A 23,414-nucleotide genomic window follows, 5' to 3' on the forward strand; every position below is an offset into this window, starting at 1 on the left:
TCTTTTAAAAAGACCGCTTGGGTAACTAGGATTCTCATTGGCCAGGGAAACACTAATTTTCTGCCCAGATAGTCTCTCCAGGAGTTCGGTGTTTTGATCCCCCCAAAAAGCAGGGTATTAGAGTCAGACAGACCTGTGCTCCGGTCCAGCTGTACCGTTTGGACCTTGGGACTTATCTCCCCATCTTGGTTTCCTCACCTGTAAAGTGGGGGGTGATGATACTTAGCGACCCTGTAGGGATCTTGTGAGAATGAAATGAGATAATGTGTGTCCATAGGGATCCAGGTTGGTATTAAGTGGGGCTTTGGTGATATTACTGCTTAAAATGTGCCTGGCCAGTTACTCCTACCCTTTCCCCGTTACCCTCAGGTAAGATTCATACCACATGCAAGATACGTCGGCCAGCCCGTGATTCAGGCCTCTGTGTTCATCACGGAGCCCATGTCTGATACCCTGGTGTGGAGCGCGATAGGCTTAGGCCCGAGACTTAGGCCTCTGAGCTCTGCCACCCTCTAGCCGTCCACGCTGGGGCCTAACGGGCTAGCAGAGTAGCTGGGCCCCAGGAGTAAATCTGATTCAACTTAGCCATCCACTGGGATGGAATAAGGAAGCAGCTTAGCCTGATTAGCTGTCTTGCACTTGACCAAGCCGAGCACTCGTCCACTGGGGCTGGAGTGAAGGGTCAGCTCGTGGAGGACGGGCTGGCTGGCCCTGCTCTCCCATGGTCTTCACCATGTGTGTGGTTCCCAACCCTGCCTTCACGTGCTTCTGGTTCGTTTGCCCCATTCCCTAGAGGACATGGTTTAGGATTTATTACCTAAGTGTTTCAGTCTTTGTAGCTAAACTTAGGTGTGACATTGGAAAAAGTCTAAAGGGGGAGCCCTTGGGATTTTCTTTTTCAAGGCTAGTATTGCATTCTTGAGCCATACCTAGTAGAAGCAGAGAAGCTAACTCTCCTGAAAAACCTGGGTCTGCTCTTCTGGGCATGGTGAAGGGACAGGTAAGGGACCACCAGAGCGTGGAGCTGGCGAGGGGTCTGAAGAAGTTAGCGGAGAAAGACCCAGGGAGACTCGGGTGTGCGGTCTGCGGGGAGAGGACACGGCGAGTGCTTGCAGGCAGATCCTGTGTTACGGAGGGACTGGGTCTGTGGGCTTCAGACAGAAACCCGGGTCCTCCTCGATCCTCCCCTTTCCTTCACCTCCCAAACCCAAGTCCTGACCCTTCACCTCCCAGATGCGCTCCTCCCATCCCTGTCTCCTCCTCTCCACTCCTCGCTTCCGTCACACTTCTCCGGCATCCCTGCAGTTGCCTTCTAACTAGTCCCCTGCAGCCATCCGTCCCCCTTCCAGGCTGTTTTCCGTACTGTATCCAGAGCGGTTACTTAAAATGCAGTGAAGTCACTCCTCTACTTAGGACCGCTCGGAGACGCTCCATTTTTCTTGGGACCAGAATCCTTAGCGCAGTCTGCCGGGCCCCGTGTGATCTGGCGACCCCCTCCTTCGGCTCTGCTCACACCGTCCCCGGCTTGCTTTCTGGGCTTTGCCCTGGAGCACAGTCCTTCCAGTCCCTGGAACGAGACCCCTTTCATCTCGTTTCAGAGCCTGGGCACATGCAGGTCCCTGCGGATGGGCACTCGCGGTTGCTTCCTCCGTGCTCCCCTCCCCTGAGCAGGGCAAGGTCGTCAGCTGGGGAGGGGAGAAGAGAAGCTGCTGGGCGGTGCTGAGCGCCCATTTTGAAACGAGTGACGATCAATACAAAGTGTGACCCCTCCCGAGGACGCCTGTAGCACGAGTAGCTGACCAAGCCCAGGTCTGAAAGCAGGGTTGGATGGGACAGGTGAGGGGTTACCTAGGCCTCTTCATCTCAGTCCAAGTGCTTCCATACCCTTTGCTTCACTTATCAAGGTCAACTCCAGTTTGCAAGTTGTGAATCCAGTGGCCAGTGTCCGCTGTCCCGCAGCGGTGGTCACGCTCTCCGGCCTCTGTTCACAGCTCCCCTCTCTATTTTCCTTCTCCCTCACTGGCCTCTCCTCCTCAGTCTCCTGTGCTGGCTCCTCTTCCTCTGCCGGATGCTGGACGCTGGATGTTGGAGTGTCCCGGAGCTCCGTTCTAGCTCCCTTTCTCTCTCTGTACCTCCTTTCTCCGCGGCTGCAGAGTATGCTGTGTGACTTCCAAATTCATACCCACGGCCCAGACTCCCCCCTTCAGATCACACGGTCAGCTGCCTACTTGCTGTCTCCTCCTGTGTGTCTGACAGGCGCTTTCAACTCTAATCGGTTTATTTTCTTTTATTTTTTTAATTTTTAATTTAAACAAATGTATTGATTTCTTTATTTTTCGCTGCATTGGGTCTTCGTTGCTGCACGAGGGCTTCCTCTAGTTGGGCTACTCTTCGTCATGGTGTGCGGGCTTCTCATTGCGGTGGCTTCTCTTGTTGTGGAGCAGGGCTCTAGGCACGCGGGCTCAGTAGTTGTGGTTCGTGGGCTCTATAGAGCGCAGGCTCAGTAGTTGTGGCGCACAGGCTTAGTTGCTCCGCGGCATGTGGGATCTTCCTGGACCAAGGATCAAACCTGTGTCCCCTGCGTTGACAGGCGGATTCTTAACCACTGCGCCACCAGGGAAGTCCCTCTAATTGGTTTAAAACCCAACCCCTGTTCTAATGTGCTTCTCTGCTGTTCTTCCACGAGTCACTTAATAGCACTGCTGTGGCCGGAAGTGTAGCTTCCACAATCCTCATAACTATCAGTAAGTCCTGTTGTTCCACCTGGAAAATGTATCCCTAATCCACCCACTCACGTCTCTACGGCTTCCCTGTTAGTCCAGCTTAGTCCAAGCTGTCACATCTCGTGCCTGGACTCCAAAAGCACAGCCTTCTAGATTGTCTCCCTGCTTCCGTTTTTGCCTCCCTGTAGCCATTCTCCACAGAGGAGCCAGAGCCAGCTTTCAAAAACTTAGATGAGATTATGTTTCTTCTGTGCTTAAAGCTTTCCACTGGCTTTCCGTTACCTTTAGAGTAAGATCAGAGCTCCTTGGCCTGGCCTCTGCCTGTTTCTGTGTCTCTATCAGCTACCTCTCTTGTTCACACTCACCTTTCTGTTCCTCCGTCATCCAAGCTTGTTCTCACCTCAGAGCCTTTGCAGCAGCAGTTCCCGCTACCTGGCACACACTTTTCCCGGGATGTGGTGGTGTCTCAGCTCTGTGGAGAGGCCTTTCCTGCCCACTTTGTCTAACAAGAATCCCTGCTTCTACACTTTGTCTCAGGACTGCCGCCCTCCTCCCCTCCTTCTCGTCCCTCCTTCCTTGTACTTCTCCTTGCCTTGCACTGTCTTATTCAGCTACCCGTGTCTGTGTGGATGTCTGTCTCCTCAATGAAACGTCAGCGCCATGATTCTTTTTCACCATGTAGTTCCACCGCCTTACGTGACAAATGGGAGAAGCTCAATGAATATTTGAATGAATGTGCAGACTATTAGAAGCTCAGCATCATAGCAGGAGGTTTAAGTTTAGAAAACTAGAAAGAATGCAGTGCTTCTTTGGAGTCAGAAAGGTCTGCGTCTGCAGTCTTCGCTCCGCCACTTTGCTGGAAGATCTTGAATCTTCACGAGCCTGTGTTCTTCATCTGTGAAATGGGGTCAGTAACAGCCCCCATCTCGGTCTTACTGTGAGGACTAAAGCTATTTAGTGTATTTAAGGGACCTGGCACACCGTTAAGTGCTTAGTAAATGTCAGTTCCTTTCCCCTTATGCCTTCTATGTGGCAAAGATGCTCAGGTTATATAAACAACGTTTGGGCCTCTGACAGGACCCTCGGACTGAACCATTAAAAAGGTCCTGATTATGGCGATAGCTTAATGAATCTGCTGTTCAGATTTCTAGCAGAGTAACACTTGAAATGTTAGCAGCTCTGCCACTTTAGTATATTATAATGGCCTCTTTTTTTTTTTTTTTTTTTGCGGTACGCGGGCCTCTCACTGCTGTGGCCTCTCCCGTTGTGGAGCGCAGGCTCAGCGGCCATGGCTCACGGGCCCAGCTGCTCTGCGGCATGTGGGATCCTCCTGGACCGGGGCACGAACCCGTGTCCCCTGCATCGGCAGGCGGACTCTCAACCACTGCGCCACCGGGGAAGCCCTATAATGGCCTCTTTCACCGCCTTTTACTACCCATTTGTAAGTCTTTTTTCCTGGATTTTATTGTGTGTTGTTTGGTGGTGAGTAATGGTCCTCCTTTGGCTAGCTCAGTAGCAACTGTTACTATTTTCAATCTGTATTAAGGGAAGGAGAGGAAAGGAAAATTTAGTTTAACATGCTTGAAATACCAGAAATATTGTTTTGAACTCTGGGTTTACTAAATTTTAAGATGGTTTGTGTAGTTTAGATGATCCCATATTAGAAGTGAAACGTGTACCACACGTTTTAATTTTGTTTTTCATACTTTGAGTTTTTCCCCTGTTTCAGTGTGCTGTAGCTGTTTAAGTTGACTTAAATCGATTCTGCCCCAGAGCTGGACGTTAGGAATCCAGGTAAGAGTTAAGGCTTCATCCCTGCTCTTAGAGGGCTCAGTGGGAAGACAACATGAGGGCACCTGTCACTTCCGGTGGGAACAAAGATACAGAGGAAGGGGAGGCCAAGGTATGTTAGGGCAGTCCGTCGTTCCGGTCTCTGACAAGGTTTTTTGAAGTAATGCAGGCAAGAGAAACTGCAGAGAGGAGAAGGATCTAGCACTGATGAGGGCCTCTTCTCTCCCCGTCTCTCTCCTGACTCCCCGCCCCCCCCCCCCCCCCCGACCAGATCTTCTTTTTCCCAGAAGATGGCAACAGCTTTCCAGCTGGCCCTCCCTCAGTGCTTGCCCCCGCTCCAGTCTTCTTTTTTATAATTTTCTGTCTCAGTTTTATAACTTCCTCTCATTTTTATGAGTCTCTTTTTCTCCTTTATTTTTTAGATGATTGACACGTACTTATTTTAAGTCTTCTTCAGATTGCTTTATTGTTTTTATTTCCTCGAGTGTGAACTCTCTCCTCTGTCCGATTGCTGTCTTTCATAACAGTGGATTTTGTTTGCAGCAGTGGTTTGTGTCAGGAGCCCCGCTGCGCCCGCCACCCTTGCTCCTCCCTGTGCGGTGCTTTTGAAGTTGCCTTGACTTGTCTCTCTAGGTCTTACTTTAGGGGCATGAAATTTGCGTGGGTCTTCTTCCAACCATGGGAGTTAAATTTCCGCTTTCTGCGGATGCCCTCTTTATCATGGCAGTGGGTCTCCTCCTCTGTTTCTGACCTTTGGATACATCTTATTTGATTCTGAGTCCTGTAGTGCACCTTGACCATTTTTTTGTCTTGTCTGTTTTGCTGTCATTTACGTATGTTTAGAGCAGATGGCAGGGGCTCTTGAGTGTACTCTCACCACTGTCCTGACGGGAAATCTCTCCATTCATTCTCTACACACGGCACGTGTGTGGCCATGCACTCCGTCACACAGAGCCTCCCAGTGGCTCTCCCTTCCTTAACATGGCTGAGGTCTCCCTGCCTCACCTTCCAGCCTCACCTCCCTGCTCTCCACAGTGTGTCTTGACTCCGTTCATATTGTTTTCCATGCTTAGAAGGTTCCATTTCCCTTCCCCCAGCTAACCTCTCGTCAACTCTAGAGGCCCTTTTTTGGCGTTCTTCCTGCCACCCCCAGTCTGGACACCCTGGGATGCTTGCCCGTAGCTCCCCAGACTTCCACGGTGCCTGTGTTTCTCTTTTTAGCCTGTGGAGTAGTGACTTGTTTACACAACTGCCTCTAACACCAGGGCCCGCAGGCTCTTCTGCAGCCCCAGCGCCCACTATAGTGTCTGGCCCAAGACACACACTCACGAGGGATTCTTCTGGAACCGCTCCAGAGTCTTCTACATGTTGGCTTAGTTTGAGTTCCTGGGAAAGCAGAGCCTGAGGTAACCACTTGGGTACAAGTGGTTTATTTGGGATGTGACTCCAGGCAGAAGGAAGGAGGGATGAGGGAGACTAAGGTAGGGATGGAGGCAAAGCCAGGAAGGCTGCCTTATGATCTGGTTGCGACTGTGGGCAGCTGGGCCTCCGCCCTGCCAGCCACCCTCTGAGGGACGGTGTAGACCCTGCGTCAGTGCTGGCCCTCTGGAGGACGGGAGACTGGGACATTCACCCAACAGCTCTCTTCCTCCACTGGTTAGGGTTTCCCCTGGAGCTATAAATGGGTCCGCGCTTGCCCGCTGCCCTGCTGGCCGGCTCAGAGAGCTCTGGGAAAGGGCCCAAGGCAGCAGAGAGATGCCGTGGGCGCTGGCGGAGGGACTGTCTACAAGAGCTGTCAACGCAGTTGCAGCTGAAATCCCAGGGAGGCCCAGGCCATGTGGCAAAGGGGCGTGAGAAGCATCTGCTACCCATACATGCTCTCGTTTAATCCTCACAGCGTCCTGTGGAGGAAAACTCACCTTGCTTTCCAAGAATCACAGAGTTAGAATCTGAAGCCATTTTGTCTGATTTCAAAGCCACTGCTCTTTTTATCCAGAGCAGTTCCCAGCATCCCTTCATTCGATACCTTTGCTGAGCACCGACTGTGCACCCTGATGGACCAGGTGGCTCATGGATCTGCCAGGTTGGCTAGATTCATCCAAAGCCATACTTGCCCCTGGATGTAGGGATGGGCCCAGGGGAGTGGGCGGACCTTGCAATCGTCATGCATACCTCATGACTCTGTTTGCTCTTCCGAAGCCCAGCCTGCATCCAGGTAGCTGTGTGCCCCCCTCACTTGCTGTGCACCTGCGTCAAATCAGTTCTCTCCTTCTCCTCCATGAAGGAGACATGTGGTACCTACCTGGTGTGGTTGTTCTGAGGTGACCTGGATAGCATAGTTGGCATGGGTCCTGGCACGTGGCAAGTGCTCACTGTGTTTAAATTCAGCAGAATCTGGGCCAGAATCGATGGGGAAAACTTAGGAAAGTGGGTCGGTGACAAGGCCATAGCAGAAAGCTGAGTCCTCCCACTTCCTTCCCTTTTGGAAAAACAGGCCGGACCTTCTGAAAGTGCTCCGAGAACTGCTTCTGGAACAGATAAGCTTGAGAGAGCAGGAAGCTTCGGGAGAACACCTTGACGGTAAAACGGAGAAGACACTTGGGCAGATGGCCGTTCAGCTAAGAGGTGAACTCGGGCATTTCATCCAGGCCAACTTGTCTTCCAAGCCACGTGATGAACTCGAGTGGCCTCCGGGAGCCCAGCTAGCAAAGGCGGCAGAGGCGTCCAGGGTGGAGCAGAAAGATGCCTCCGTGCAGACCATGGCTGTGGAGGGCGACACGGTCAGATTCGGACACGAGGGCACGACAGAGCCTTGGGAAGAGAAGCCAACGGACGCCGTATTCGGCGCCGAGCCTCAGCCGGAGAGCTTGTGCAGGATGCCGGGGCGGCAGGCCGCTGCCCTCTCCTTCCCCAGGGGGACCGAAAAAGTAAGTGTCCCCACATATTACTTACTTAGTTGCTTACTAAATATAGACCAAAAACTTCTTAAAAATCACCGCCGATCCCACTGCTTTTTAAAAATTTGTATAAGGTCTGGTGTCTCTCTCTGCCTGTACTTAATCTTGGCCTCTACCTGGAGGTGTGTGTCCATCCTGAACTTCCCCAAAGTGTTACCAGCATTTCCTCCCTCCCTGTCTCCTCCCCCATCCCAGCCCTCTCTTATTTATCTATAACTCATGATATCCGTGTGTTTTCATTATAAAAGCAGAGTCATGTGTGTACATCTGTCTGTGGCTTACTGTTCCATGTTATGTATCAGGAACATCTTTCCTTGTAACGGCTGCTAAAATTCCACTGTGGGGAATGTACCAAAGTTTACATAATTTTCCCCTGTTGATGGACCTTTACTTTTGCCAGTTGCAGTAAAACTGGAATGACCTGACTTTAGGGGTAGGGACGAGAACCTAGGTTTTATTTTGTATGGACTTTGTGTCTTAGAGGTACCGTTCTGTGGGCTTTGTCTCCATTCTCTTATCCTTACAACACCCGGCAAAGGTGAGGAAGCCAGGTCCCGAGTGCCCATGGTCAGCCAGCTGTGAGGGGCCTGACTGCACAGCCGTGCCCTTTCCCTGGGTCAGGCTCCTGTCTAGCCTGTGCTGGCCCGAGTGGTAGGGTCTGGCTTTGCTGGGTGAATGCCTGCATTTTGCTTCAGTCAAGATCCTTTCTCTAGATGCTTCTCCTCAGATACCATCAAATATGCCAGATTGTGAAAAACCAGACTCTCCTGGCAATGTTTGATCGGACCTTTTACTAAAACCCTCCTGGGGAGGAGGGGTTGGGATTGAGGGGCCCCATAGCAGGGAGATGGGAGCGGCTTGGGAGAGAAGGAGAGAGGTCGTGTTTGTGGTAGGGCTCCAGCGACTGGTCTCCTTGTTTCTGATGGGTGTTTTGTCTCTGAGAAATCAGCTGTGCACACTGCTTCATAGCATCAGAATGGAGAATTAAGTTTATTTTCTGACCAGTAAATTACCGCTTTTGTGCATACCAAAGAGAGTTAGATATATCATTAGCAAAATTGCTTTTGATTGTTTTAAATTATGCACCAAAACTGTAATTTCTAGAAAAGGGTTTTCTAAAGATATCAGTAGAGACCAAAAAAAAAAAAAAAAAAAAAAGACACTACCATTATATCAACAGTACTCGAGATGCAGATTTGTGCAATTTGGCTAGAATAGAGATGCTCTCATCTGCCCCAGCTAGTTTAGTTTGTACCTGTGTATTAGGAAAACTAGATGTTGTGTGTGTGCATGTGTTTTTTCTCCCCTGCTATCTATGAGGGAGATGGCATCCTATATTCAGGAAAATTGGATAATCAAATGAACTTAATTTCCCCAAATATATTGAAAAACATTTTCCATTTGGAATTATCTTCCTGCTGGTATCTTCAAAAGGAAGGCTACTGTGTTTATTTTTTTTAGCATCTGCTATATATGCCAGGATTGTGCTAGATATTCTATTCATGTATCATCACAGTTAATCTTCTCACCAAGCATATTAGTTAGGTGGGTATTACCTACATTTTGCATGTGAAGAAATATAAGCTCTGAAAGGCTCAGAAAATTGTCCAGAGTGACTCAGCCGTTGAGAGGAGTAGCAGGGGCGTAAAGTGGAGTCTGGTTTTAGAGGCAGACAGGGATATTGTAACCCCACCTTTCTCAGGAAGGGAGGAGCTCTCTTACCACCAGTTTGGCCTCCGGTCTATGCAACGTAGAAGAAAATTTAATGGTCTTCTCTGTGGTCTTTGGTTAGTCAGGGAATCAGTAATCCTTGAGCTTAGGCTAGAACTGTGGCATCCTGTTAAAAAGAACATCTTTGCAGCCCAGGGGCGAAACAGGGAGACGGGACATACTTCTGGTTGAGTTACAGAGGCGAGATGCTGGGCTGTACAGATACACCTGTGATTGCATTGGGCCTCGCCGCTCACCTGCTCTGAGTCCTTGGGTCAGTCACCTGACTTTCAGTGGCTCCAAGGGGATCATTGTGACCTGGCACCCGGGGCTGGCGTGCTGGCTCGGTGAGGCAGTGTGTGGCGAGTGCCTCGGGCCGTGTCCGTGGTAGGAGCTCAGGGTATGTGCATTCCTGTCCCCCTTCCGTCCCCAAGTGAGAAGTTCCAGGATGCCATCTTTAATAAGGTGGTAGGTGGGATTCTGTTCGGCGTCCATAAGGTAGCATTTTGTGTGGTGTTATTTTGGAAGCGGCGTTAGGGTGACTGACGGCAGCCTTCCAGCCTGAAATTGGCTTTGGCATTTGTGCACTTGCAGCTATCTTCTCTGCTGCCATATGACACACAGATTTGGATCCAAGAATAGAGATTGGTGGAGTCTGAGGACCAAGCAAGTGACTTATTTTCCAGCCCTTTTTGATGAGGCGTCCACCTCCTCCCGAGTGGTCCCTGACACCACCGCAGACTGTTCTTGTCCTTGAACCTGTTCTCTCCTCTTGCGTGGAATTTCAGGGCAGAAAGGCTCTCACTTTTCTTAACTGGGCAGTAGAGGTTGAAGAGCTAGCCTGAGGCTCAGCTCTCCAGCCTTCTTATTGTATGATACTGGGCTGGTTGTTTGACGTCTCAGTTCTTCATCTGGAGAAAATAGGTATAATAACTTCTGTAATCCTCTGAGCTCTGGGAATGCATAGTTCACCCGAGGATTACGGGAGTACATGCTTGAAAGCATTTGACATCCTAGAACGTGCAACAAGGGCTCCTTCTTCTTCTTTGCTTCTTGAGAGGCTTTGCTGATTTCCTCCTTTCCAGGGTCCCAACCATTATCGACAACAATCAATTTTAGAACATAACCTTATCCCAGGCAGAAGCCCCGAGCCCATTAGCAGTCACTTACTATTTCCCCCGGCTGCGCACCCCTAGCTGAAGGCGGCCACTAAGCTTTTTTCTGTCTTTATAGATTTGCCTGCCCTGGATATTTCATATAAATGGAATCACGTAGTCTGTGATCTTTGGTGACTGGCTTCTTCCACTTAGCATAACGTTTTCAAGGTTCGTTCGTGCTGTAGCAGGTATCCGTCGTTCATTTCTTTTTATGGCCCAGTGATAGTCCGTTGTGTGGATACCACATGTTATTTATCCATTCATTAGTTGATGGACATTTGGGCAGTTGCTACCTTTCGGATATTATGAATGATGTTGCTGTGAACATTCATGTACAAGTTTTTGTGTGTACCTGTGTTTTTACTTCTCCGGGGTATAGATCTAGGAGTGGAATTGCTAGGTCATGTAGTAATTCTGTCTAACGGTTTGAGGAACTGCCAGACTCTTTTCTAAAGTGGCTGCAGCTAGTTTACAGAAGTTTCCACCAGCATGTGAGCGCTCCAATTCCGCCGCGTCCTCACCAGCAACTGTGATTATCTTTTCGATTATAGCCATCCTAATGGGTAGGGAGCGGTGGTATTTCATTATGATTTGATTTGCATTTCCCTGATGATGAATGATTTGAACATCTTTTCATGTGCTTATTGACCATATGTATAGAAATGTCTTTCAGATCCTTTGCCCATCTTTTAACTGAGTTATTTGTGTGTGTTTATTTATTTATTTATTTATGGCTGCGTTGGGTCTTTGTTGCTGCACGCAAGCTTTCTCTAGTTGCAGCGAGGGGGTGCTACTCTTCATTGCAGTGCGCGGGCTTCTCATTGCAGTGGCTTCTCTTGTTGCAGAGCACAGGCTCTAGGCACGCGGACTTCGGTAGTTGTGGCACGTGGGCTCAGTAGTTGTGGCTTGCAGGCTCTAGAGCTCAGGCTCAGTAGTTGTGGCGCACGGGCTCAGTTGCTCCACAGCATGTGGGATCTTCCCGGACCAGGGATCGAACCTGTGTCCCCTGCACTGGCAGGCGGATTCTTAACCACTGCGCCACCAGGGAAGTCCTAGGCCTCTTAAGTTATTATTTGTTTGTTCATTCCACAAATAGATGTTGAGCACCTACTATATTACTAGTTCTTGTGCTCAAAGCTGTGGATAGAGTATGAATAAGAAATGCAGAATCCATGAATTCTAAAGCTTATAGGCTGGTGCAGAAGATAGACAAAGAACAAGTAATTGCATAGGCATTTAATTATTATGGTCCTAACCTTTTTCTGAGGAGAATTCTGAGGGGGCAGTGAGTATATAACAGGGAAATCAAGGCCCGTTCTCCTGAGGAAGGCACATTTGATCTGAGTCCTAATGGATGTGTTGGGATTAGTGGGAGAGGTGGGGGTGGGCAAGAAAAAGTATTCTAGGCAGAGGAGATAGCATATGCCAAGGTCCTGAGGAGGAAGGAACAAAGCATTCTGAGGAACTGATAGGAGGTCTCTGTGGCTGCAGGTTGGGGGGGTGGGGAGGGGCAGTAACTCAGGCTGTAATAGTGCACAACATGTGGGCTGTGGTAAAGACTGTGACCTTGGCCATACGAGAACTGGGGAACAATTAAAATAGTTTTAAGCAGGAGCGGGGGTGTCTTGCCTGTTTTGGTGCAGTATGGCAAGTGGGTTAGAAAGGGCAAGAATGAGTGTGGGGAGACACCTCAGGAGGCTGTTTCTGTGTCCTGGATGATAGCTTACAGCATCTTGGAGTTGGGGGGTGGCCGCGGAGGATGAGAAGTGACAGAAGAATTCATAGACACTGGGAGTTGGAGTTAGTGGAACCTGGTGAGTGATGCAATTGGGCGAGGTGCATAAAGGGAATTTTATTTTATTTTATTTTATTTCTTATCATCCCCCCACCCCCATCACCCCCACTGCTTTCCCCCTTTGGTGTCCATACATTGGTTCTCTACGTCTGTGTCTCAATTTCTGTCCTGCAAACCGGTTCATCTGTACCGTTTTTCTAGGTTCCACATATATGTGCTGACATACGATACTTGTTTTTCTCTTGCTGACTTACTTCACTCTGTATGGCAGTCTCTAGATCCATCCATGTCTCTACAAATAACCCAATTTCGTTCCTTTTTATGGCTGAGTAATATTCCATTGTGTATATGTACCACATCTTCTTTATCCATTCGTCTGTCGTTGGGTATTTAGGTTGCTTCCATGACCTCGCCATTGTAAATAGTGCTGCAATGAACATTGGGGTGCATGTGTCTTTTTGAATTATGGTTTTCTCTGTGTATATGCGCAGTAGTGGGATTGCTGGGTCATATGGTAATTCAATTTTTAGTTTTTTAAGGAACCTCCATACTGTTCTCCATAGTGGCTGTAACAATTTACATTCCCACCAACAGTGCAAGAGGGTTCCCTTTTCTCCACACCCTCTCCAGCATTTGTTGTTTGTAGATTTTCTGATGATGGCCATTCTGACTGGTGTGAGGTGATACCTCATTGTAGTTTTGATTTGCATTTCTCTAATAATTAGTGATGTTGAGCAGCTTTTCATGTGCTTCTTGGCCATCTGTATGTCTTCTTTGGAGAAATGGCTATTTAGGTGTTCTGCCCATTTTTGGATTGGGTTGTTTGTTTTTTTAATATTGAGCTGCATGAGCTGTTTATATATTTTGGAGATTAATCCTTTGTCCGTTGATTTCGTTTGCAAATATTTTCTCCCATTCTGAGGGCTGTCTTTTCGTCTTGTTTATGGTTTCCTTTGCTGTGCAAAAGCTTTTAAGTTTCATTAGGTCCATTTGTTTATTTTAGTTTTTATTTCCATTGCTCTAGGAGGTGGATCAAAAAAGATCTTGCTGTGATTTATGTCAAAGAGTGTTCTTCCTATGTTTTCCTCTAAGAGTTTTATAGTATCCGGTCTTACATTTAGGTCTCTAATCCATTTCAAGTTTATTTTTGTGTATGGTGTTAGGGAGTGTTCTAATTTCATTCTTTTACATGTAGCTGTCCAGTTTTCCCAGCACCCACTTATTGAAGAGACTGTCTTTTCTCCGTTGCATATCCTTGCCTCCTTTGTCATAGATTAGTTGACCATAGGTGCGTGGGCTTATCTCTGGGCTTTCTATCTTGTTCCTTTGACCTATGTTTCTGTTTTTATGCCAGTACCGTATTGTCTTGAGTACTGTAGCTTTGTAGTATAGTCTGAGGTCAGGGAGTCTGATTCCTCCAGCTCTGTTTTTTTCCCTTAAGACTGTTTTGACTATTCGGGGTCTTTTGTGTCTCCAAACAAATTTTAAGATTTTTTGTTCTAGTTCCATAAAAAATGCCATTGGTAGTTTGATAGGGATTGCATTGAATCTGTAGATTGCTTTGGGTAGTATAGTCATTTTCAAAATATTGATTCTTCCAATCCAAGAACATGGTATATCTCTCCATCAGTTGGTATCATCTTTAATTTCTTTCATCAGTGTCTCATAGTTTTCTGCATACAGGTCTTTTGTCTCCCTAGGTAGGTTTATTCCTAGGTATTTTATTCTTTTTGTTGCAGTGGTAAATGGGAGTGTTTCCTTAATTTCTCTTTCAGATTTTTCATCATTAGTGTATAGGAATGCATGAGATTTCTGTGCATTAATTTTGTATCCTGCAACTTTACCAAATTCATTGATTAGTTCTAGTAGTTTTCTGGTGGCATCTTTAGGATTCTCTATGTATAGTATCATGTCATCTGCAAACAGTGACAGTTTTACTTCTTCTTTTCCAACTTGTATTCCTTTTATTTCTTTTTCTTCTCTGATTGCCGTGGCTAGGATGTCCAAAACTATGTTGAATAATAGTGGTGAGGGTGGACATCCTTGTCTTGTTCCTGATCTTAGAGGAAATGCTTTCAGTTTTTCACCATTGAGAATGATGTTTGCTGTGGGTTTGTCGTATATGGCCTTTATTCGGTTGAGGTAGGTTCCCTCTATGCCCACTTTCTGGAGAGTTTCTATCATAAATGGGTGTTGAATTTTGTCAAAAGCTTTTTCTTCATCTATGGAGATGATCATATGGTTTTTCTCCTTCAATTTGTTAATATGGTTTATCACATTGATTGATTTATGTATATTGAAGAATCCTTGCATCCCTGGGATAAATCCCACTTGATCATGGTGTATGATCCTTTTAATGTGTTGTTGGATTCTGTTTGCTAGTATTTTGTTGAGGATTTTTGCATCTGTATTCATCAGTGATATTGGTCTGTAATTTTCTTTTTTTGTAGTATCTTTGTCTGGTTTTGGTATCAGGGTGATGGTGGCCTCATAGAATGAGTTTGGGAGTGTTCCTCCCTCTGCAGTTTTTTGGAAGAGTTTGAGAAGGATGGGTGTTAGCTCTTCTCTAAATGTTTGATAGAATTCACCTGTGAAGCCATCTGATCCTGGACTTTTGTTTGTTGGAAGATTTTTAATTACAGTTTCAATTTCATTACTTGTGATTGGTCTGTTCATATTTTCTATTTCTTCCTGGTTCAGTCTTGGAAGGTTATACCTTTCTAAGAATTTGTCCGTTTCTTCCAGGTTGTCCATTTTATTGGCGTAGAGTTGCTTGCAGTAGTCTCTTAGGATGCTTTGTATTTCTGCAGTGTCTGTTGTAACTTCTCCTTTTTCATTTCTAATTTTATTGATTTGAGTCCTCTCCCTCTTTTTCTTGATGAGTCTGGCTAATGGTTTATCAATTTTGTTTATCTTCTCAAAGAACCAGCTTTTAGTTTTCTTGATCCTTGCTATTGTTTTCTTTGTTTCTATTTCATTTATTTCTGCTCTGATCTTTATGATTTCTTTCCTTCTGCTAACTTTGGGTTTTGTTTGTTCTTCTTTCTCTTGTTCCTTTAGGTGTAAGGTTAGATTGTTTATTTGAGATTTTTCTTGTTTCTTGAGGTAGGCTTGTATAGCTATAAACTTCCGTCTTAGAACTGCTTTTGCTGCATCCCATAGGTTTTGGATCATCGTGTTTTCATTGTCATTTGCCTCTAGGTATTTTTTGATTTCTTCTTTGATTTATTCAGTGATCTCTTGGTTATTTAGTAACCTATTATTTAGCCTCCATGTGTTTGTGTGTTTTACGTTTTTTTCCCTGTAATTCATTTCTAATCTCATAGCGTTGTGATCAGAAAAGATGCTCAATATGACTTCAGTTTTCTTAAATTTGCTGTGGCTTGATTTGTGACCCAAGATGTGATCTATCCTGGAGAATGTTCCATGCGCACTTGAGAAGAAAGTGTAATCTGCTGTTTCTGGATGGAATGTCCTATAAATATCAATTAAATCTATCTGGTCTATTGTGTCATTTAAAGCTTGTGTTTCCTTATTTATTTTCATTTTGGATGATCTGTCCATTGGTGTAAATGAGGTGTTAAAGTCCCCCACTATTACTGTGTTACTGTCGATTTCCTCTTTTATAGCTGTTAGCAGTTGCCTTATGTATTGAGGTGCTCCTATGTTGGTTGCATATATATTTATAATTGTTATATCTTCTTCTTGGATTGATCCTTTGATCATTATGTAGTGTCCTTCCTTGTCTCTTGTAACATTCTTTATTTTAAAGTCTATTTTATCTGATATGAGTATTGCTACTCCAGCTTTCTTTTGATTTCTATTGGCATGGAATATCTTTTTCCATCCCCTCACTTTCAGTCTGTATGTGTCCCTAGGTCTGAAGTGGGTCTCTTGTAGACAGCATATAGATGGATCTTGATTTTGTATCCATTCAGCAAGCCTGTGTCTTTTGGTTGGAACATTTAATCCATTCACGTTCAAGGTAATTATCAATATGTATGTTCCTGTGACCCTTTTCTTAATTGTTTGGAGTTTGTTTTTGTAGGTCCTTTTCTTCTCTTGTGTTTCCCACTTCGAGAAGTTTCTTTAGCATTTGTTGTAGAGCTGGTTTGGCGGTGCTGAATTCTCTTAGCTTTTGCTTGTCTGTAAAGCTTTTGATTTCTCCATCAAATCTGAATGAGATCCTTGCCGGGTAGAGTAATCTTGGTTGTAGATTCTTCCCTTTCATCACTTTAAGTATATCATGCCACTCCCTTCTGGCTTGTAGAGTTTCTGCTGAGAAATCAGCTGTTAACCTTATGGGAGTTCCCTTGTATGTTATTTGTCGTTTTTCCCTTGCTGCTTTCAATAATTTTTCTTTGTCTTTAATTTTTGCCAGTTTCATTACTATGTGTCTCAGTGTGTTTCTCCTTGGGTTTATCCTGTATGGGACTCTCTGCGCTTCCTGGACTTGAGTGACTATTTCCTTTTCCATGTTAGGGAAGTTTTTGATTATAATCTCTTCAAGTATTTTCCTGGGTCCTTTCTCTCTTCTCCTTCGGGGACCCCTATAATGTGAATGTTGTTGCGTTTAATGTTGTCCCAGAGGTCTTTTAAGCTGTCTTCATTTCTTATCATTCTTTTTTCTTTATTCTGTTCCGCAGCAGTGAATTCCACCATTCTGTCTTCCAGGTCACTTATTCATTCTTCTGCCTCAGTTATTCTGCTATTGATTTCTTCTAGTGTGGTTTTCATTTCAATTATTGTATTGCTCATCTCTGTTTGTTTGTTCTTTAATTCTTCTAGGTCTTTGTTAAACGTTTATTGCATCTTCTCCATCTTTGCCTCCATTCTTTTTCCAAGGTCCTGGATCATCTTCACTATCACTGTTCTGAATTCTTTTTCTGGAAGGTTGCCTATCTCCACTTCATTTAGTTGTTTTTCTGGGGTTTTATCTTGTTCCTTCATCTGGTACGTAGCCCTCTGCCTTTTCCTCTTGTAGTTCTTGCTTCTGCTGTCTGCCCTCTGGTGGATGAGGCTATCTAAGAGGCTTGTGCAGGTTCCCTCAGGGGATTTTAAAAATGGCTCCAGTTTTTGTCTGTGCAGCAAGTGGAGGGTGGTCTGATTCCCCGAGACAGAGGTCGTCTGAGTGCTGGAGCTGTGGGATGCAGGCCTGGGGTGATAGAATGAAGGAGCCCAGCTTTCAGTTGACTTGGGAGGGCTGGTGGGCCGTCAGAAATGTGTAGGTTGGGCAGGTTCGGAGCCCTGGGCCTGAGAAATAGCCATGGGACTAGGCACCTAGTGGCCCCCGAACAGCTTAGTAAGGGGTGGTTCTGGTGGCCTGGCGGGGTGAGAGGCAGATTGACTTAGGCTTAGGAGAGGGTGGGAAGTGAGGAAATAGATAAGGAGCTAGAAAACGTTTCCCAGAAGGTTGTGTGGGGAAAAGGACTGCCGTGTAGGGAGCATCTGGAACGTTCAGAGAGACACGGCCGGGCTTAAGAGGGTGTCAGGGAGGAACAGCTTGGCACTTGTCAGTCAGAGGGGGGACCTGCCAAGACACAGCTCTGCAGGCCGGGGGATAAACGGAGGTGCCGTTATCTGGACAGGCACTTTGAGTCCTGTTTTATAAGGTTGGCACGAGCGTGTTGACTGTGCGACCAGAGGAAGTGTATTCATTGTCTCCCTGGGTGTACTTTCAGAACGTGAAGAAGTCCCGCTTGCCCATCCTGATAAAAGCGTCGCGGTCACTAGGGAGTGTGTGCCAGCTCCCTGCCCCCCAGGAGGTGGTGGCTCAGCAGCAGGGGGAGCTGAAGGAGTTTAAAATTCACAACAAGCAACGTCACCAGAAGTTAATTCTGGCTGAAGCAGTGATGGAGGGGAGGCCAGCACCAGAAAAAGCGCTCCTGAAAGGTAAGCACCAAGGAAACCGTATCCTCTGCTAGAAGATGAACGGCGTGACAGGACGGCCAGAAACGTCAGCCGCGTTGTTTGGAATTGCAATACGTTTGAGTATAAATTTCATGAATTGCAGTGACTAATCTTGACTCTTGACAAATATACAATCGAGGGAACACGGTAAGGAAAGCTCATTTGCTGCTTTCATTTTATTCCAGAGGGGGCAGAGGGGGACTGGTCGTGCTCCCAGGCCTTGTGAGGTCACTGCCCCCTTCACTTGCCGTTGTCTGGGGGCTCCATCTGTGGAGGCCTCAGTCCTCTTTGCAGGTTCTCTGGATGGCCAGGCCGCAGTTGTTCGGGTTCTTCGGGGCTCATTCTAAACCCTACCGACCTTATGGCTTCTAGAAGTGACCTGCCTCCCTACTCACTTGGAATCTGCTGTCTTTGCTCTCCTGGGAGCTCCCCAAGTAGAGAGCCTTGGGGTTACAGAGCATCAGGGTGAGACTCCTAGACTTGGGGGGAGCACGTCAGTGGGATCCTCTAGCCCGAGACAGTGGTGCGTAAGAGATGTTGCCCCTTTGAGAGTCTGGGGGAGGCTGAGGGCCTTCTCATGCGTGGAGCACCGTCCATCATCTTTAGAGCGCTCGTGAATCCACAAGAGCACTTCTCTTGACTCCTGATTTTTTTTTTTTTTTTTTTTTTTTGCGGTACACGGGCCTGTCACTGTTGTGGCCTGTCCCGTTGCGGAGCACAGGCTCCGGACGCGTAGGCTCAGCGGCCATGGCTCACGGGCCCAGCCGCTCCGCGGCACGTGGGATCTTCCCGGACAGGGGCACGAACCCGAGTCCCCTGCGTCGGCAGGCGGACTCTCAACCACTGCGCCACCAGGGAAGCCCTTGACTCCTGATTTTGAACTTCTGCTCTAAGCGAATGACAACAGCATGCAATAACAAGAACGGCAACAGTGGTCTTTTATGTATTTATTCAGAAAGGATGTATCAGGTCCTCCTGTGTGCCAGGCACTGGGGAGATAGTGAACAAAAGAGACCGAGTCTGTGTCCAGCTTGTATATCACAGGGGTAGGAAGGCAGTAAGCCGGGAGCAGATGTATCGTGTGTGAAACGATCGGTGCTGTGGAGGGAGATAAAGCTGGTGAAGGACACGGGTAACGTGGAGCGGGGGTCGGGTTTGCTGAGGTACGTGGAGTCGTAGAGAGCGCCTCCCCGATGAGGCGATATTCGGGCGGAACCAGGAGGAGAAGGGGTCAGGGTGGTGGTAGACCCGCTAGGCCCATAGGCAGTCTAGGGCTTTGTCTTTTACTCCGGGTAAGGTTGGAAACGGCCAGAGGGTTTTGAGCAGCGGAGTCACGTGATCTGACTTATGCTTTAAAGCAGGGATTGGCAAACTGTGTCCTGTGGACCAGGCTCGCTGTGGGTTTTTGTAAAGTTTTATGGGAGCATGGCCCCCTGCATTCATTTGCGCGTTGTCTGTGATGGCCTTTGCGCTGTGATGCAGGGTTGAGTAGTTGTGATGGAGACCCCGGGGCTTGCAGTCTCAAATATTCGTTATTTGGCTTTTGAAGAAAAGTAGGCAGGCCTCTGCTTTAAAGGATCACTTTTTTTAAAAAAATAATTTAATTTATTTATTCATTTATTTATTTAATTTTGGCTGCACTTTGGGTCTTCGTTGCTGCGTGTGGGCTTGCTCTAGTTGCAGCGAGCAGGGGCACCTCTTCGTTGCAGTGCACAGGCTTCTCATTGCGGTGGCTTCTCTTGCTGCGGAGCACAGGCTCGAGGCGTGTGGGCTTCAGTAGCTGTGGCACGCGGGCTCAGTAGTTGTGGCGCATGGGCTTTGTTGCTCCATGGCATGTGGGATCTTCCCGGACCAGGGCTCGAACCTGTGTCCCCTGCATTGGCAGGCGGATTCTTAACAACTGAGCCACCAGGGAAGTCCTAAAGGATCACTTTTAATGTGAACCATGGGAAGGATGTCATACCCTGAGGTGGAAGGATTGAGGAGAGCCAGGCTCGGAGGGCCTCAGGGGTCTGGTTTGGAACTCTTGAGATGCCTGTTGGAGGAGAGGTCTGGGCCCAGGTCAGCATGTTGCGGTATTTGAAGCTCTGAGGCTTGGAGACAAAGGAGGTAGGTCTGGGAACCGAGCCTGGGCCTGAGAAGGAACAGCCAGTGGGGTGGGCGGCCCAGGGAGCATGGCCTCCCGAAGCCGAGTGGGGAGCAGATTAGCTATGTCGGATATGCTAGTGAGACAAGTAAGTCAAGGACTGGGGCTTGGCCTTGGGATTTAGCGTTGGGGGAGTCCTTTGGGGACCTTGAAGGGCGCTGTTTCCATGGAGCGGGCAGGGCTACTGGCGTGGGTTCCGGAGAGAATGGAGGAGAGAAATTGGATACAAGAAAGGCAACTCGGCGGGGGGGCGGGGGTTGCCATAGAGGGGTGGAGAGGAGCAGGGCAGTCGGGGGCCACGGTGGCCATGAATCTCGAGGGATTCCATGAATCGGGACGGTGGGTGTCTGCAGGAAGGCAGGTGTTGTCAGTGGTGTAGTCTCACAGCATGAGCTGTGAAGCTGGAGTTTTTAGGGAAGAGAGAGAATGGTCTGGAAGTGTCCTTGAAGAGCAGAGGTGCTCATACATTTCCAGGCCCATAGTACAAGGGAGAGAAGCATCCACTCCTGGGGAGGTTGCAGGAGAAGCAGTGTTTGCTGAGGAAGGGTTGGAGACAGGGGTGGACGATTGCGTCCGAGCGGGGGGTTTTCAGAGCGGTTCAGGCCTGGGAGGTGCCTGGGGGCCTCGGCCTGCCCGTGGTGGTAAAATAAAATGAGTGCCCGTTACTTGCTGAGCCCCGCTGTCCGCTTTACGTACGTGATCTTGCAGAATCTCCTGACAGTCCCCTGAGGCAGGGACGCTAATTATTCCCGTTTGATCGTTGAGGCAGCAGTTTCAGAGATAAAGGGACTCGGCTACGGTCACACTGTTGCCGACATCCCAGCCCGGATCGGAACCAACCTGCCTGATTTCAGAGCCTTTACTTTTCCTCTGCTGTTTCTGGGAGCCTAGTATATGATACCGTGCGTATGGCTTTTACGATGAGCCGCGTAGCCAGAGGTATTTTCTGTTTAATCTTAGGTTCTCTTTTGGGTTTACCACAGTTGAGGTTTTAAGATAAGTTGGGCTTTGGTAGGATTGCTCTTCCCTCCCTCCTTCCTTTCCCAGCGTCCTTCATCCATCCATCTACCCATCCAGGCACCCATTCACTCATGCAGTGAATGTTCCCCGAGCGCCTGCTGTGTTCCTGGCCTCACGCACAGGGTGTAGGGGAGAGAGAGGAAGAAGATGCAGTCTCCGCCTTCTGAGGGCTCCCTGTCTCCTGGGGCGGGGACCGCGGCAAAGGTGGCTGAGCCGCACAGGGGCCCTGGCACCTTGCCCAGGGCTTGCCATTTGTGCTTAACAATGTTTTGATTTCTTGCTGAGACCCTGGGGTGCCTCAGCCAGGGGCTACTTCTGCAGCTGCCTGGAAGGCCCCGGAGGCCCCTCTTCTTGGGAAAAGCGGGCATGAGTCTATAGAATTCATTTTCTCACTCATGGTTTTAGAAGAGCCTGGACTTAAACCGTTTCAGACAAGCTGCAGTATATTTATGCTTTTTATGTCCTGTTATGGCAGCTCAATAGATTAATTTTATCTTATGAATTGCATTTTGCCTCCCCAGTGTTTTCATTTTCCCTGTTGTATCTTTGTGTTCTTCTTAGTTGCTTGGCTAAGTGTCAGGCCTGTGGTTTTATCTGGTTTTCTTTCTCTTTGTGGATGCCTGTAGCCCAGCCCCTCGTGGGAGCAGCCTACCAGGACCAGGACAGCCTGGGAGAGCAAGAAGGACTCAAAGCCACGCTGTGTGTCTGGAGAGACAAGGAAAGGGACAGGGATCAGCAGGCCAGCTGCGAGACCGGTCAGAATTCCCCCCCTGGCCTCTTGAACAGCTACTTTGTGTCGGGCACCATTTGGGGTGTTTTATACAAAAATTATTACTAAGCCCTGCAACAGCCATCCTAGGGCGTGGTCACTGTTCCCATGTAACACTTGAGGAGGCTGAGGGTTTTGAGAGTCAAGGTATAGTAGGGTGTCGGAGCTTATAGTCCGTTTGTCTGACACTTTTCTACCAGGCAGTGGGCTGGGCTCTGGTGGTTCAGCCTCAGAGGACTCAGGGCCTGCCCTCAGGGGCCTCGCCCTCAGCCGGCCGTCCTCAGCATCCCTGCAGTGCTGGCTGATGTTAGGTGTGCACGGTTGGCCTCCCGCTGCCCGGGGGTGGGGTGGACGAGGGGCAAGCCTGAGCTGACACCTGGTTTGGGGGTTTGTCAGGTGGGTCAGAGACATGGGCAAGGCCCCAGGCAAGCTGTACCCTTCTTAGAATTATGAAGTATCGCAGGCACACAAATAAGCACAAAGAATAATAACAATATTCATGATCCCAGTCAACCACGAACAGATGCTTAACAGTTTTTCTTTTACCTTAGATTCTTTTTTCCCCTCTTAATTTAAAAAAAAAAAAATCACCATTAAGGCGGCCCTGATTCACTCTGTAAGAAATCATTGTCTTCAGGATCCTAAATTTGTCATGGGGTGGCCGTGGGGAAGGACAGTCTCTGGGGAAATACTGAGCTGTGGGCCCTGTTCCCAATGGCGTAAGCTTCCCAAGGCCTGCAGTCAGTACACTGAACGCGTGGTCACAGGCTTCCGCGTGTTTTGGGCTTTGAGGAGGAAGCCGCTCCCCCAGATAATCAAGTGCCCTTAGCTGAATTGTGGGAAGGTCCCCAGCGGCCCTGTTTCCTGTATGTAAATGAATGGCCCTGGGGACAGCTTCTGATTCCTCATTCGTGGTTAGTCGGTTACTAGAGGCTTCTCCACTGACTGGCAGCTTCCCCTTTCCTCTCAAATCCCCATCGTTAGTGACCTTTTTTCCTTCTTCTTACTGTGCTTTTGCCTCCTCCTGAATTTCCTCCCTTTATTTTTTTTTATTTATTTTTTAATTTTTTGCGGTACGCGGGCCTCTCACTGTTGTGGCCTCTCCCATTGCGGAGCACAGACTCCGGACTTGCAGGCCCAGCGGCCATGGCTCACGGGCCCAGCCACTCCGCGGCATGTGGAATCTTCCAGGACCGGGGCACGAGCCTGCGTCCCCTGCGTCGGCAGGCGGACTCTCAACCACTGCGCCACCAGGGAAGCCCGATTTCCTCCCTTTAACTGTTGCCCAGCTGATGCCTCATCCTTCTGCTCTCTGCTTAAGCGTCACTTTCCAGGGAAGGCCTTCCTGAATATTCCCATCAGCCCGCCACGTCTTGGTCTCGTAGCGACTTTGCTCAGCGACTGCCCTCCACGAGGCTGGTACTGCCTGTGCTGGC

At 48.2% G+C, this 23,414-nt stretch overlaps 1 protein-coding gene across 3 annotated transcripts in view; it reads left to right on the plus strand.

The window, feature by feature from the left end:
* Positions 1-23,414, plus strand: part of CDK5RAP2 (CDK5 regulatory subunit associated protein 2) — a 181,933-nt gene that overhangs the window by 114,325 nt on the left and 44,194 nt on the right. For 2 of the 3 annotated variants that reach the window (XM_030858863.3, XM_060300554.2), the window contains 3 exons: positions 7,009-7,441; positions 17,815-18,025; positions 21,836-21,964. In XM_030858863.3, the coding sequence (XP_030714723.2) occupies positions 7,009-7,441; positions 17,815-18,025; positions 21,836-21,964 (773 nt within the window). The remainder of the gene's footprint in view (positions 1-7,008; positions 7,442-17,814; positions 18,026-21,835; positions 21,965-23,414) is intronic. The other variant, XM_060300553.1, reaches the window with a different exon arrangement.

This window comes from Globicephala melas, chromosome 6 (genome assembly GCF_963455315.2).
Source record: "Globicephala melas chromosome 6, mGloMel1.2, whole genome shotgun sequence".
Classification (NCBI taxonomy): domain Eukaryota; kingdom Metazoa; phylum Chordata; class Mammalia; order Artiodactyla; family Delphinidae; genus Globicephala; species Globicephala melas.